Source organism: Cnephaeus nilssonii (genome assembly GCF_951640355.1).
Source record: "Cnephaeus nilssonii genome assembly, chromosome: 23".
In the NCBI taxonomy this organism is placed as follows: domain Eukaryota; kingdom Metazoa; phylum Chordata; class Mammalia; order Chiroptera; family Vespertilionidae; genus Cnephaeus; species Cnephaeus nilssonii.
The window spans coordinates 13,779,358-13,796,081 of NC_137094.1; the positions used below are offsets into that span (position 1 = coordinate 13,779,358).

Consider the following 16,724-nt stretch of genomic DNA (forward strand, 5'->3'; position numbering starts at 1 on the left):
ATGAGAGAGAAACATTGATCAGCTGCCTCCTGCACACCTCCCACTGGGGATGTGCCCACAACCAAGGTACATGCCCCTGACCGGAATCGAACCTGGGACCCTTCAGTCTGCAGGCCGACGCTCTATCCACTGAGCCAAACCGGTTAGGGCAGGAAGATGGGTTTCTGTGACCATCGTAACTGTTGTTTGACAGTAAACAGTCACCTCGATCTTTTTGCTTAAACATTTTAAATCTCTGGTTCATTTGAGGGAAGTAGAAACACGTTTCGCTGTCCATGGACCCATTTAGTCCCTCTCTCCTGTCTCTCTCCCCACAGAATATTCAGGATCTCTCCCTCATGGCAGCCTGCACCCCTCCCGTCGGAAGGGGGGACATCAGCCCACGTCTCCTCAAACACTTCTCCGTCCTCGTGTTGCCTCACCCTCCGCAGAGCGCCCTGCGCACTATTTTCCAGGTACTGCGCCCAGCTCGTTTCTCCTGGGAAAGGTACATTCCCTGCTGTGAGGGGATCTCGGAGAACTTCAGGTCACTAACAGGAGCAACAGTTCTCCGAAGGGGACAAGCTTTATTTCTCCCCCTACATCTTCTGGCCTGTTATAATTCGACACTAAGTTTCAAAGACATGACTTAGTGTGTGTGAGCAACACGTTGGTGCTTGTTCATGAATGTTTACATGTAGACTCCAAGACGTGGCTGTCAGAAACTCCGACTCCTGTCTCCAGGATGGGGCTCAGGAAGCTTGGTTCACAAACACAGCCCCTTTTTGCTCGTGTTGAGTTATTTTTATTTTCTTAGAGCAGTGGTCGGCAAACTCATTAGTCACCAGAGCCAAATATCAATAGCACAACGATTGAAATTTCTTTGGAGAGCCACATTTTTTAAACTTAAACTTCTTCTAACGCCACTTCTTCAACATAGACTCGCCCAGGCCGTGGTATTTTGTGGAAGAGCCACACTCAAGGGGCCAAAGAGCCGCATGTGGCTCGAGAGCCGCAGTTTGCCGACCACGGTCTTAGAGGCTAAAAAGGAAGAGAAAAAATTCTCAAATATCTTATTAGAAAAATGGCTTCACGCCGTGGAATCTCAGAGGGAAGGCGGGGGTGGGTGGGTGGGTGGGTGGGTGGGAAGAGATCAACCAAGAACTTGTGTGCACATGAAATTAACCCTCCGTCGGAGCCCACACCTCCCCTTGTCCATAGGGATGGGCTAGAAATAGTCTGCGCTTAAAATTTCCGGCAAACTGAATTATTCAATTTCTCTCCCAAGGCTCATTTGGGAATGTATTTCTCCATCCATAACTTCACAGCTGACGTTCAGAAAAGTAAGGATCAGATCATATCTTGCTCTCTAGCTATATACTATCAAGTATGTCAGAACATGCTGACGACGCCAACCAAGTGTCACTACATGTTTAACCTCCGAGATATGTTTAAGGTTTGTTTTAAAATTCATTCTCTAGCTTACTCTTAATATTTAAGGTGGGGAGATGTCATTTTACTGAGTTGACTCTCTCTCTCTCTGTCTCTCTCTCCCCTCTCTCTCTCTATCCCCTCCCTCCCTCCTCCTTTCTATTTTTCTTACTCATTGATAATTTTCAATATTAAATTGTTAAAAGGGGCAAAAAGGGAAATTGAAATTGATTAGTGTTGCGGTTTATTAGCAGCTTATGCATGAACCAGTTACAAAGCATCATTAAAATAATTCCATGCAGAGAATTCAATGATAAAACCACTTGGGACTGTTAGAATATTGGCTAAGATTCTCAGCAGGGAAAGAAATGACAAGGTTATGCCCTAGCTGGTGTGGCCCAGTGGATAGAGCGTCAGCCTGCGGACTGAAGGGTCCCAGGTTCGATTCCAGTCCAGGGCACACGCCCGGGTTGCGGGCTCGCTCCCAGTGTGGGCGTGCAGGGTGTCTTACCCACGTCCTCGCAGCTGACGGTTAACAGGGTGCTGTCCTCGCCTCCCCGCCAGCTCCTCCTGGGGCTGCTGCAAGCTGACAGGGCTGTCATCGACTCCAAGGAGATGGCCGCCCTGTTCTTCGTCCACGAAGCCGCCCGGGTGTTCCACGATCGCCTCATCGAGCACAGGGAGAAGACGCTCTTCTACCAGTTTCTCTCGAAGGAACTGGAGAACTACTTCCAGGTACACGTGTGTTTCGCGCATTATTTTAAACGGGTCTCGGGCAAACGTGTTTCTATTCAAGCACACAGACATTTCTGCGACATTCGTGACAGAAATGTTAGGAAGTCTATAAAATGTGAAAACTCTAATAGCTAACGCCACGTGCCGGGCCTTGAAACACTTTACATAGCCCTGGCCGGTTTGGCTCAGTGGGTAGAGCGTCGGCCTGTGGCTGAGGGGTCCCGGGTTCGATTTCAGCCAAGGGCACATGCCCAGGTTGCAGGCTCGATCCCCAGGAGGGGGCGTGCAGGAGGCAGCCAATCAATGATTCTCTCTCATCATTAATGTTTCTATCTCTTTCCCTCACCCTTTCTCTCTGAAATCAATAAAAACATATTTTAAGGAAAACGTTACATATTATTACTCATTTTGATCTCCATAGTCCTGTTATTGTCCTCATTTCATAGGGAAAGAAACTGAGGCGGAGTGAGGATAAGAAGTTGCCCAAGGTCACACAGCTAGTTAAGTGGTAGCCTCGTTATTTGAACCCGGGGTATCTGACTCCAGATACTCTCTTCACCATCACACCGTACTGCTCCTCAGCCTTCCTTTAGCCCCTTGCCACACAGCTGTTAGGAATTTCCGGTGCCAGACACCAAGCCAGGCAGGTGCTGAGACCTGCCTGGAGCCGTGGGGCCCCGCCTGCAAACCCCTGGCACCTGACAGACGTCTGCACACGTCACGGAGCTGGGGCAGGGGAGGAACACGGCTCCTCTCTACCTGCCTTTAGGGGGACGGAAACAGACTTCAAAGAGAAGGCAACCCATGACCTTGGCCTGAAAGACAGGCAAGAATTCACCGTGGGCCACGGAAGCCAGTGGGGAGCTTGCCGGTCTGTGTGGTCATTAGCAAGGGGAGGTTTTCCTTTCAGATTGTTGGTGAGACCTCAAAACGTTATTCCTACCCTAGTCGTTTGGCTCAGTGGATACAGTGTTGGTCTGCAGACTGAAGGGTCCCAGGTTCAATTCCGGTCAAGGGCAGGAATCTTGATTGCAGGCTCGATCCCCGCCCTGGGAGGCAACCAATCGATGTGTCTCTCCTCCTCCTCCTCCTCCTCCTCCTCCTCCTCCTCCTCCTCCTCCTCCTCCTCCTCCTTCTCCCCCTCTCTCTCTCCCCCTCTCTCTCTCCCCCTCTCTCTCCCCCCCCTTCCACTCTCTCTCAAAATCAATGGAAAAATATCCTTGGGTGAGGATTAACAAAAACCAACACAAAACAAGGTACTTCCATGGCAGGGGTTCTTAAACGTGGAACCCTTAGATAAAACTGTATTTCTGTGTTTCGTTTCCTTTGTAGCCTTTGTATCTTGCTGTCTGTATTTTAAAACATTATTCTGAGGAACCTATGGGTTTCACTCCAGAATGGATCCCTGGCACAAAACAGGTGAAGAAACCCCGAGGCCTAGGCCTGATATGTCGAGCTTTGGGGGTGCCGGTACTTTGCGTTGACTTTGATAAGAAGACGTGGCTGCTAACAGGTGCTACCGCATTATCACCTCACAATAGATCCAGTGGACCAAGGAATCCATGATGAGCGACTCAACTGTCTTTGTGGATTTCTTGCGGATAAACAAGTCGCACAGGAAGAAGATGTACCAGAACACCAATGACTACAGCAAGCTGGCCCGGGTGCTCAGTGAGTTCCAGATGAAGATCAGGTCAACCTCGGAGGTAAAGACGTAAAATAGTAGAAATAGTATACATGTATGTGTATTCATTCATATATGCACACACATACATGAATATAGAATGCCATATCTTTAAGGTATGTGTGCATGTGTACGTGTGCAAGCAAGAGAGAGCATTCAGGGGGAAAAAGTTTATCATATTTTAAAGCAAACCATTAGAAATGCAGTTTTATATTGTTTCATCTAATTTGGTCTCATTTAATAAAAGGGTAAAATTTTATTTTATTTTTTTAAAATATATTTTTATTGATTTTAGAGAGGGAGGGAAAGGGAAAGAGAGAGAGAGAGAAACATCAATAATGAGAGAGAATCGTGGACCGGCTGCCTCCTGCACGCCCCCAGTGAGGATGGAGCCCGCAACCCGGGCCTGTGCCCTGACCGGGAATGGAACCGTGACCTCCTGGTTCATAGGGTGAAGCTCAGCTGCTCAGCTCTGGCCGGGCCAGAGGCTAAGACCTGAAATACGAGGTGCACACTGTGAGGCTGCAGGGGTGGAGTGATTAGCGAATTAAGAGATGAGAAGGCAGTGTGGCACCAGGACCCAGAGTAAAACAAGGAGCAGCAAAACGGATGCGACTCACGTCTGTCTCTTTCCCGTTGTCGTGGGAAGAGATGGGCTGGCACTGCGACACCAGCAAAATCACAGGCACCGTGAACCAGCTCCCTACGACTCTCCCCCCCACTCCTCCTGCCCCAAGTCACAGCAGTGAGACGCAGCCGGCTGCTGCTGTCTCTCCTCTCCCCTCGGGCCTGTGACCTCCCCGCATCGTGCACACCGCACTGTTCGCAGAGGGACAGTCCTCACTGTGCAAACTCACTTTCCTGAAGGGAAGCCAGCTGACTCGGTCTAGATGACTAGAATAGTCATCGTCAGTTCTGTATGCTCAGATGCAGTACCAGAGTGAGGCCTAGCCAGTGTGTCTCAGTGGGTAGAGCATCGGTCCACAGACTGAAGGGTCCCAGGTTCAGTTCTGGTCAAGGGCACGTAGCTCGGTTGCAGGCATCATCCCAGGCTCTGGTCTGGGTGCGTGCAGGAAGCAACCAAACACATCGATGTTTCTCTCTTTCTCTCTCTCTCTCTCTCTCTCTCTTCTTCTCGCCCTCCCTTCCACTCTCTCTGAAAATCAATGGGAAAATATCCTTGGGTGAGGGTTAACAACAACAGCAAAAATATTGGGAAAAAACAAACGCCATATTGAACACTTTCCTGCGCCTGCCCTCAGCGTGTGTGTGCTGTTTCCTCTGTTAGATCTCGCACTCCATGGTGTTCTTCAAGGAAGCCATAGAGCACATTGCCCGGGCCGCGCGGGTCCTTCGACAGTCGGGGACTCACATGTTATTGGTAAGAATTTAAAGTTTTCAAATGCTGTTAAGTTGGCAAATTAAAAATTAAGGAAACCTCATAAATGTACGTTGCATAAATACAACTTCTGTAAGCAGAGTTTCCATTTAAGAAAGGTCAGAGTCATTGAGTCATAGGCCAAGATCCTCGTCCCTTTAAGAGTGTGCGTAAGAGATGCATCAGCACATAAAGATGTTGTTTGTTTTTAGAATGTGTTTGATCTGAATGAAGTGATGACTCTAGCGTATCCTCAGCACTAACATACTCTTCGTGCGAGCGGGTCTTACTTCAGACAGCACACTTACTTGAATTTGGATTTAGAAGCGTGAGCCTTGCTTCTAAATGAAAATTTTACTTTTCATGAAAGCAAGGGGGAGCTACATTCTTGGAAAAATCCCTAAATAACGCAAATAGAGATATTATTTTATTCGGAAGGCTAAAGAAAATCCAACATATTTAGCCAATTATGCGAATCATGTAATTCATGACTATTTGTTATTATTTATGCCTATTATTTTATTTTATAACTATTTTAGTTACTTAAATCTCACCATTTTTCCCAAGAAGGACTTTTCTTTGGCATTCAGAGAAACTAGAACTTTGTTTTTTAAATCTGTTATTTAAACAGACATGTACAAGACTAATTAAAAGGAATTAAAAGTTAGAAAATAGCCCGAGCCGGTTTGGCTCAGTGGATAGAGCGTCAGCCTGTGGACCAAAGGGTCCCGCGTTTGATTCCGGTCAAGGCATGTACCTCGGTTGTAGGCTCTTCCCCGGGCCTGGGGGCCTGGTCTGGGCTCGTGCAGGAGGCAACCAATCGATGTGTTTCTCTCACATCGATGTTTCTCTCTGTCTCTCCCTCTCTCTTTCACTCTCCCTAAAAACCAATGGAAAATCGCTTCTCGGCCTTTTGGCTAAGATCAAGTGTAAAAACCAATGGAAAAATATCCTCATGTGAGGATTAAAAAAAAAAAGTTAGAAAATAGAATTAAGGCAAAAATGCAAAAGCAGATCTTTCCACCATCAAAACCATTCCTTTCTAGCCTTTCCCGTCCCATACATGGCACCCCCATAGATCCACTGTGATAGCCCCAAACCTGGGACCCCTCATCCTGACACCTTTCACTCTCCACAGTCAGCTTGTCAATAATATCTCTCCCCAAAAAGTTCAAAAACAGTCCACAGTGTTTTTATTGCCTAAGTTTCTAGCACATCTAGACAGAAGACTATGCAGGCAAAGATTCCCACCACATACATAGGGATCACGTGTTGGATTTTTTTTTCTTCCAAAGATTGGAATAGACGGATGTGGGAAAGAAACGTGTACAACCTTGGCCTGCTACCTGACAGACCACAAACTCTACCACGTGCCCGTGTCCCACAACTACGCCTACATGGAGTTCAAAGAAGACTGCAAGAAGGTGTTTGTCCAGGCAGGATTAGAAGGGACGCCCACTGCTCTGGTGATGGTTAATTTAAGCCTAGATCAGGTAAGTCCTCTTTGTCTTTATTACTTGCTGAAGTTTGATATTTAAACAGTCCCCCCCCCCCATTTAATATTTGAAAAGGAAATATTTATCTGTAAACCAATTAATCTACCATATCAAGGCCCTTCGTTACTCTGTTCTTACCCAGTTATAGCCGTAGAGTTTGTACATCTGTAATCATGGTGTAGATCATTTTGCATAAGCATTACAACCAAAGCATTTTTATCTTTATAATTTTCATTTTGATTGAGCAAACACAGGTGTTTGGCAGTTAGAAGTAATTTATCTCTGTAGATGAAGTTATCTGTGTGCTTTTTTTAAAAAAGCGCTATGGTCTGTATGCACTCTCTGCCCATGTGACCTGCAGTGTGCTGTGTGCACTCTGCCCATGTGACCTGCCGTGTGCTGCGTGCACTCTGCCCATGTGACCTGCGGTGTGCTGTGTGCACTCTGCCCATGTGACCTGCAGTGTGCTGTGTGCACTCTGCCCATGTGACCTGCAGTGTGCTGTGTGCACTCTGCCCATGTGACCTGCGGTGTGCTGTGTGCACTCTGCCCATGTGACCTGCGGTGTGCTGCGTGCACTCTGCCCATGTGACCTGCCGTGTGCTGCGTGCACTCTGCCCATGTGACCTGCGGTGTGCTGTGTGCACTCTGCCCATGTGACCTGCAGTGTGCTGTGTGCACTCTGCCCATGTGACCTGCGGTGTGCTGAGTGCACTCTGCCCATGTGACCTGCGGTGTGCTGCGTGCACTCTGCCCATGTGACCTGCGGTGTGCTGCGTGCACTCTGCCCATGTGACCTGCGGTGTGCTGAGTGCACTCTGCCCATGTGACCTGCGGTGTGCTGAGTGCACTCTGCCCATGTGACCTGCAGTGTGCTGTGTGCACTCTGCCCATGTGACCTGCAGTGTGCTGCGTGCACTCTGCCCATGTGACCTGCGGTGTGCTGAGTGCACTCTGCCCATGTGACCTGCAGTGTGCTGCGTGCACTCTGCCCATGTGACCTGCAGTGTGCTGCGTGCACTCTGCCCATGTGACCTGCAATGTGCTGCGTGCACTCTGCCCATGTGACCTGCAGTGTGCTGGGTGTATATCTGCCCATGTGACCTGCAGTGTGCTGTGTGCACTCTGCCCATGTGACCTGCGGTGTGCTGCGTGCACTCTGCCCATGTGACCTGCAGTGTGCTGCGTGCACTCTGCCCATGTGACCTGCAGTGTGCTGCGTGCACTCTGCCCATGTGACCTGCAGTGTGCTGGGTGTATATCTGCCCATGTGACCTCAGTGTGCTGTGTGCACTCTGCCCATGTGACCTGCAGTGTGCTGTGTGCACTCTGCCCATGTGACCTGCGGTGTGCTGAGTGCACTCTGCCCATGTGACCTGCAGTGTGCTGTGTGCACTCTGCCCATGTGACCTGCAGTGTGCTGCGTGCACTCTGCCCATGTGACCTGCAGTGTGCTGGGTGTATATCTGCCCATGTGACCTGCAGTGTGCTGTGTGTATATCTGCCCATGTGACCTGCAGTGTGCTGTGTGCACTCTGCCCATGTGACCTGCGGTGTGCTGTGTGTATATCTGCCCATGTGACCTGCGGTGTGCTGTGTGTATATCTGCCCATGTGACCTGCAGTGTGCTGTGTGCACTCTGCCCATGTGACCTGCAGTGTGCTGTGTGCACTCTGCCCATGTGACCTGCAGTGTGCTGCGTGCACTCTGCCCATGTGACCTGCAGTGTGCTGTGTGCACTCTGCCCATGTGACCTGCAGTGTGCTGTGTGTATATCTGCCCATGTGACCTGCAGTGTGCTGTGTGCACTCTGCCCATGTGACCTGCAGTGTGCTGTGTGCACTCTGCCCATGTGACCTGCAGTGTGCTGTGTGTATATCTGCCCATGTGACCTGCAGTGTGCTGTGTGCACTCTGCCCATGTGACCTGCAGTGTGCTGTGTGTATATCTGCCCATGTGACCTGCAGTGTGCTGTGTGCACTCTGCCCATGTGACCTGCGGTGTGCTGTGTGTATATCTGCCCATGTGACCTGCAGTGTGCTGTGTGCACTCTGCCCATGTGACCTGCAGTGTGCTGAGTGCACTCTGCCCATGTGACCTGCGGTGTGCTGCGTGCACTCTGCCCATGTGACCTGCGGTGTGCTGCGTGCACTCTGCCCATGTGACCTGCGGTGTGCTGCGTGCACTCTGCCCATGTGACCTGCGGTGTGCTGCGTGCACTCTGCCCATGTGACCTGCGGTGTGCTGAGTGCACTCTGCCCATGTGACCTGCGGTGTGCTGCGTGCACTCTGCCCATGTGACCTGCGGTGTGCTGCGTGCACTCTGCCCATGTGACCTGCAGTGTGCTGTGTGCACTCTGCCCATGTGACCTCAGTGTGCTGCGTGCACTGGCAGGGTGTCCTTTATTTATAAACAGGCACAAATATGTTAATCTCCCAACTTTTAAAAATTGTATTTTGCATAAGTCATACCTTCCCACAGCCAAAACATAATTAGCTCATACTTACTTCTTTGTGGCACAATTTTAAGGAGACGTTGTTTATTATCCATGACCCAGTTATGTGTAGTTATGAGTATTGTGCAATATAATACTTGTGCTTCCTCCTGATTCTGGGTCTGTCTGTCTCTCTCTCTCTCTCTCTCTCTCTCTCTGGAGTTGGGTTTTACTTTCATGTCATATTTCGAGAGTAAGTCCAGGAGCCGTGTCCTGTCTGCTGTTCTCCGCACTCCCCAGTTTTTCTATGTATTTTATCTCTATATTCTCCCCTCCCCATGTGAATGCCCGCCCTGGTGAGCAGGCGAGGCTTCTGTCGGACACTCATTCTGGATTTCGGAAGATGCTGTTCTCCGGGCCAGGCGCCTGCTGTTCTAATGTAAGAAATAAGTTTTCAGCCCTGGCCAGTTCTGCTCAGTGGATAGAGCGTCAGCCTGTGGACTGGAGGGTCCCGGGCTCCATTCCAGTCAAGGGCATGTACCTTGGTTGTAGGTTCCCCCACCCTGGTCGGGGTGCGTGCAGGAGGCAACCAATCAATGTTTCTCTCTGTCTCTCCCTCTCCCTTCCTCTCTCTCTAAAAATCAGTGGGAAAATACCCTCAGGTGAGGATGCACACAAAAAAAAAGAAAGAAAGAAAGAGAACTTTTCAGAAAACCACTGTCAGATCAGAGGGACAGAAATTCGCTTTGTTTTAATGAACCTCAGTTCTTCTTACCCTCCTGCTTGGCGTGTTTCGAGTGGAACACGTGGGTCCTGGACTCGGAAATGGGTTTCCCCGCAGGAGGCGTTCCTGGAGGATTTGAACAGCATCGTCAGTTTGGGGGAAATCCCCGACATATTTGAAAAGGAGGAGCTGGACTCGCTCGCCCTGCGGATCCGGTCTCTGGCCGAGCAGACGGGCTACGTGGACAACAGGCAGGCCGTGCTGTCCTTCTTCCAGAAGGTGCGCTGTGGGCGGGCTTTCCCAGCGCCGCGGGGAGGCGGGCGCAGACTGCGTTCAGCGTCCCCATGTGTGATGGCCAAGGTGGGGACGTTCTTGAGTTCTGTCAGTGAGTTTTTAAAGCTGAACTGACTGCCATCCCTACACAGACACACGGTGCTCTTAGGCCGGCCAAAGGTGAGCAAAGATCTGGTCCTCACTACCATGGGCTTGAAAAATAACAGCTGGCCGAAATAACAAATGAGAGCCCACGATGATTTCCCACCCCCTTTTTTTTTTAGAGAGAGAGAGAGAGAGAGAGAGAGAGAGAGAGAGAGAGAGAGAGAGGTTGTCTCCCACATGTGCACTGACCAGGGGCAGGGGGTGAACCTGAAACCCAGGGTGAACCTGCAACCCAGGGGTACAATCCCTTCACTGGAATCAAACCTGCAGCCCTAGGATGCACAGGCAGGCACTCTAACCATTGGACATACTGGCCAGGGCCCCACTGTGATTTCTTACGCTGAGATTCCTTCCCAGCCAAGGAGGCTTTCATTTCAGGCAACGAGTGTGGACAGGCAAGAAACAAGAACGTTCTCATCTTTTTGAAAGAAGCCTCAAGTTGGCCAGGAGGCCATGGGTAGGGCAATCAGCTGGCCAGGAAAAGCAGGCGGTGGTCAGACGGAGCTCGGCAGGGGGTGGCTGTGCAAGGACCAGTTTGAAGCGAGGTGTGACCCGTGACCTAGGCCTTCTGACGATGGCTGGTGCCTGGCCAGTGGCTTAGTGAACAGATCGATGTGGCTACCCAAACCCAAGTGTCCGCTGGGGAAGCCACACAGGTCAGCTTATTTCTGGTGCCCGTTTCTACCTCTCGTGGAGTCATTTGAAAACTGAACTGGGCAACCCTCCTCTCCTCACCAGATACTGTGATTTGTCACAAGAAGAAGATGTAAAGATTCCAGAAATAGCATCCACCATTGAGAGAGAACAACGTCATATGAATGGCTGCTTCGATTGAGTTGTGGATTTTTTTTGTTTTGTTTTGTTTTAATATATTTTTATTGATTTCAGAGAAGAAGGGAGAGGGAGAGATGGAGAGAAACATCAATGATGAGAGCGAATCATGGATCGGCTGCCTCCTGCACACCCCCTACTGGGGATCAAGCCCACAACCGGGGCATGTGCCCTTGACCGGAAATTGAACCGTGACCTCCTGGTTCTTTCTCATTATTGATGTTTCTATCTCTCTCCCCTTCTCCCTTCCTCTCTGAAATCAATAAAAACATTAAAAAAGAAGCAGAGTTCTGTGGGAATTGCCATGTCCCTTAGGAGGGTGCTGGTCGTGGCAGGCACTCCGCACACAGTGGGTCAGTCTCGACTCACTAAGGAAAGAGTTGACACAGGCTTTAAATGGCGTGTTCAATATGACGTATTTTTCAGAGCAATGGATTACATCTTAACAACTCATATTTCCATTATGTTTCAGAGAATACGTAAAAGTTTGCATATTTTTATGATCGTGAGTCCCACAGGACCTAACTTCCGCCAAAACTGTCGAGTATATTCCTCTATGATTAGCTCCTGCACCATCGACTGGTATGAGAGGTGGCCGGAAGAGGCGCTCCTGGTTGTAGCCGACTCTTTCTTGAGAAAAAATGTGGATTTAGAGAACAGAGAGGTAAATATGTCTTCTTTAAAAAAAAAAAAAAACTAATGCAAGGGAAGGTTTCCATTTATTAACAGGGTCTGACGGTATCATATATCTGAACAGCTCTGAACCCGACGTGGACAGAAATGGGCAACTCTCAGAAAAATGATAAAACAAGTCAAGTGTTTGTCTGGACGCTTGATCAATTTCCTGTCTCTTTTGCCCCCAAATTCACCTTATTTCAAAGATGCTCAGATTCCTTGCCTCCTGGGTCCCATCACTCCTCCGCCTTCCTGGTGAACAGCAGGTGTTCATGCAAAGCTAAGCCATGGGGACTCTCTTTCTCTTCTTCATTTTGCATTTCGCAGACCGGACTCTCTGGTAAGGATGCTGCCACCTCTGTTTTCCTACTAAACTTCTCTGGCTTGGCTGCAACCGCAAAACTTTAAAGCAATGAGAGCACAACACACACACACACACACACACACACACACACACACACACACAATTAGCTCCGAGTTTAGGAGCAACAAGTAAAGAAGAACGTTTTTAGAGTGATTTCACCGGAAGATCCCATGGGGTGTAGACAGAGGAGGTTGTGAATGCACAGAGCCTGAAGCTCGGTGAGACCGCGAAAGGGGCTTGCACCCTTACTTGTCCGTGTGTTCAAGGCAAGCAAAGGCCACGAACAGCAGGGACGGGTGGAACCAGGAAGAAAACGCAGCTGGCTTTGACGTGACCAGGTGGATGGCGAGACTTGGTGGCCAGGAGACAGGCAGTTAGGACTCGGTTATATCGAAGTGACAATTCTCTCCACAGCTCAGCAATGGGGACTCTCTTCCTATTACCGTTCCGCTCACCCATGTATCTGTACATCCTGTGAACCCTTACGTTCTTACGTTGTTTTACTCACGGGAATTGAGTGTCCTGCTGTTGACAACCTACTTTAAGGAAGATGAGAGAGAAAGAAAGCGCGATAAACATGGACCCTTGACAGGAGTTCCCTGACGCCGTGGGTGGCTGTAGCAGGAATGAGGGATCGGCCACTCAGAGAAGTCCGGCACATCACTGATCATTAGCCATAGCATTGCCTCTCACTCTTGTACCATCCCAGCTATTAAAACCCATGTATTCATGGTTCCATCCATCCGGGGCCTTTTTCTACAGCCCCACATCTCAAAAATGATAAACTATTTCAAGTTACTCACAGTGTTCAATTTCCTCTTTTTTATGTATATTTGAATTGCTTTCTCTTAATTCTTAAAAATATATATATATTTTTCAGAACTTGAAGGAAAAACTTGCCCCAGCGTGTGTACAAATCCACCGGAGTGTAAAAGACTTGAACACAAAATACTTCCAAAAAACCAGGAGGCGCTATTACGTCACTCCCCGAAGCTACTTGCGATTCATGGACACGTTTGCACACATTCTGAGGTCACGCGAGAAAGAATTGCAAACAAAGAGGTAAGACTTGAAGACCAAATCAGGAGACATTTTTATTTTTCTTTTTATGTTTATGTTTAAATAGACTTTGCATCGGTGCTTTTATTTGTAAAAACAAACATAAGACCCGCCCGTGTGGCTCTGACCTCGACTTTTGATAGGAATCGCATTAAACCTGTCGATCAGTTTGGGGAGAATTGACGTCTTGGCCACGTTGCCTTCCCGTCGTGACCACGGTGAATCTTGCTTTGCTAATGTTTGCCATAAACTGTCCCCTCCCCACCCTTTCCTCCTTCAGGGATCGCTTCTACATGGGTCTGTCCAAGATCCTGGAGGCCACGGCTCTGGTCACAGACATGCAGGAGGAGCTCCTGATCGTCAGCCCTCAGATCGAACAGAAGACAAAGGTAAGTTTCATTTAAAACCTTGTTTTACTCGTAAAGCTTCTGTAGTTTAGCACAGGATGGCGTTGCAAAGCTTGCATTCTTGTTTGGACACCACGCAGCTGTGTGATCTCTCTTAGTCCCAATTTCCTTATCTGTCAAGTGAAGGGAACAATAACAACAGTGATAGCAAAATATTAACATCATTATCCTATATAATAAAAGGCTAATATGCTAAGTGTCCGACTGTTCGTTCCACCGTTCGACCAGTCGCTATGACACACACTGGCCACTGGGAGCAGATGCTCCGACCACAAGGTTAGCTTGCTGCTGGGATCTGGCCAATCGGGACTGGGCGAGACAGGCCAGACACGCCCTGGAGCCCTCCCACGGACCCTCCTCAGCCACGATCATGCACTGATGGGGTCCCTCGGCCTGACCTGTGCCCTCTCGCAATCTGGGACCCCTCGGGGGGATGTCGGAGAGCCAGTTTTGGCCTGATCCCCGGAGGCCAGGCCGAGGGACCCCTCTGGTGCACGAATCCATGCACTGGGCCTCTAGTTTTTTCATATTTAAACATGATGATCAGTATCTGACTAATGGTAAAAACCTCAGCTAGAAAAATTCCCTAGTTATTCGTCATCTGAAATGTTCTGTGGTCACTGGCAAGCTGCCAAGTATGCTAAAGTCATTACATGTCATTGTTCTTAACGTGAGTTGTATGAAATGATGTTTAGTTTAGTCATCTTTGTTAGTCTATTAAAGATATTTCAAGCTGATGTTGATCAATTTTTATAGTAATGAAATGGGCTATTTGAATTTCTCCTCTTTTTTTAAAAAAAGCTCTCTTAAAATTCATGCTAAGAAGAATTATTTGGTTCATTAGGAAAAAGAAATGTTAATGGAAAAACTACAAAAGGATTCACAAGTAGTTGAGAAAGTCCAGATGCTCGTTAAGCAGGATGAAGAAATCATGGAAGAGGAAGTAAGAATTGTGGAAGAGCATGCTCAGGTAAGATTAAAACAATAACCAACAGAAATCACTTGGAGATTTGCAAAATGATTCCCTAACGCCCACATTTCAGAGGTCGGGCTGACTGCTCTTCAATATATACAGTGCCCCAACTCTGGGTACTTCTAATATTTATGCCAACAAATATTAAAAGAATACAAAATTACTAGTTCACAGTTAGACGTGGACGTGAATATTTAGAATAAGTAAAGAAATCAAATAATCTACAAAATTGTAAAAACTGACCATTTTTATAAACATCACACAGTCTAGAAAAATAACAGTATTGTTCCATAATTCACTGCCTTAAACACCCCCACAATACTTTTTTCCTGCATTTTTTCCACTGCATACTCTGTGACTGCTTTTTCATAGGGAAATGATTTTGTAATTTCATTTCCGATAGAACCTTTAGTATAGTCGATCAAAGTGCGTTTTTCACATGGATAGTTTTCTTAGAAAAGTTTATTTCAACTTCATCACTTATTGTTGATAATGTCATGAACATTTTTATCAGTATTGCTGTCAAATTTGCTATAAGCAGCAATGGCATGTCAAGATTTCTTGTCTAGAAATTAATTTTAAATACTCTTTGAATTCGTTAACCCGTTTTCCATCAATATCTTCATTATAGGCATGTTTTCTGATTTTCATATTTTAATTAATGTCTAATGTCGATATTTCTTGCAAACTCAGCCAGGACCTTGAATTTTTCCAATGTGATCATAGGATGCATTCTTCATTTTGACACACCATCACTTTTGTTTAACATCCTCAAATTTTTGTCTTATTTGTAAATAACAGTTAAAATGATAAAATAAGATACCTTTCACGTATCTATATAAGGAATGTAATTTCTCACTTATACTATTGAGACATTGAAAACATCTTGATTATTACCTAAAACCCCAGGGATTTTAAAGAACTCTTTTTGCACACCTCCCATCAAAAAGGGAAAATGCAGCCTGGCCAGTGTTGCCCAGTGGTTGGGCATCAACCTATGAATGAGGAGGTCACAGTTCGATTCCCGGTCAGGGCACATGCCCGGGTTGCAGGATCCGTCCCCAGTGTGGGGCGTGCAGGAGGCAGCCGATCCATGATTCTCATCACTGATGTTTCTGTCTCTCTCTCTCCCTCTCCCTTCCTCTCTGAAATCAATGAGAGCATTTTTTAAAAAAGGGGAAATGTATGTGCTGTGTTATCAGACATCCTCAGGAAGCAGCGAGCTTCCCTTGTGTGTGGCTGCCAGTGAAAGTCTGGCCGTGTGCTGACAGTTGTCTACATCTAATCAACAGAAGGCTTCTCCACAGCCCCGACTCTGCGTCCAGGCAATGTAAACATCGTGTGTTTCTCCTCCACAACCTGAAGCTGAGCGCTGTAGTTCAAGTTTCTCTTATAATACACCCTCTGGCCCTGCGCCTTAATGTCGCACACCAGGAAAGTTGGAAGTTTATGGAATTATTCTAGACGTTGTCCTTTTTGAGATAGGTTTACACTTGTTTGTAGGGAAAATAATCTACATATATATATAAAAGCCAAGCGACCAGAACACCAGAACAACTGGAATGACCGGTCGCTATGATGTGCATTGCGCCAGCCAACCGACCCCATCGGGGGCAGCCCCTCCCCCAGGCTGGCCCCACCCTCGATGGGACCCCCAACCCTATTGGGGGCAGGGATAACCAGCCAACCTCCCTCGTCCCATCCCCCCTGCCAGCCCGTCCTGATTGGCCCCAATTGGGGCAGGCCGGCTGGATCCCACCTGTGCACGAATTTGTGCACCGGGCCTCTAGTTAATAAATAATAACACAACTGTATACATCCATATGCATTTGGGGGCTTCTCCCTTCTTGCAGACAACTGCCAATGAACTAAAGAGTGTGATGCCGGCTCTGGACAAGGCCATCCTGGCTCTCAATGCCCTGGACAAAGCCGATATCTCCGAGTTGAGGTAAGTAATTGACCTGTTTCTTTTGAGTTGAAAAAGCTCCAAATCATAAATACATGGCAAAAGTCACTCCGTCTACATTCCATTTTTAGATTGTCCTTTTTACCGATCTTGGTTTCTTTCAATTTTATATTATGTGTGCTATCTACCGTACCTAGTCCATGTTATGA

General features: G+C 47.8%; 1 protein-coding gene across 1 annotated transcript in view; it reads left to right on the plus strand.

Annotated features, from left to right (window-relative positions):
• The window catches only part of DNAH14 (dynein axonemal heavy chain 14), a gene marked incomplete at its 5' end in the record, with an annotated part of 132,187 nt that overhangs the window by 81,195 nt on the left and 34,268 nt on the right, over nucleotides 1-16,724 (plus strand). Inside the window, 12 exons of the mRNA XM_079763762.1 lie at nucleotides 318-455; nucleotides 1,268-1,435; nucleotides 1,975-2,145; nucleotides 3,687-3,851; nucleotides 5,118-5,210; nucleotides 6,503-6,700; nucleotides 9,980-10,141; nucleotides 11,604-11,795; nucleotides 13,051-13,232; nucleotides 13,510-13,618; nucleotides 14,481-14,606; nucleotides 16,463-16,557. Coding sequence (XP_079619888.1) covers nucleotides 318-455; nucleotides 1,268-1,435; nucleotides 1,975-2,145; nucleotides 3,687-3,851; nucleotides 5,118-5,210; nucleotides 6,503-6,700; nucleotides 9,980-10,141; nucleotides 11,604-11,795; nucleotides 13,051-13,232; nucleotides 13,510-13,618; nucleotides 14,481-14,606; nucleotides 16,463-16,557 — 1,799 coding nt within the window. The remainder of the gene's footprint in view (nucleotides 1-317; nucleotides 456-1,267; nucleotides 1,436-1,974; nucleotides 2,146-3,686; nucleotides 3,852-5,117; nucleotides 5,211-6,502; nucleotides 6,701-9,979; nucleotides 10,142-11,603; nucleotides 11,796-13,050; nucleotides 13,233-13,509; nucleotides 13,619-14,480; nucleotides 14,607-16,462; nucleotides 16,558-16,724) is intronic.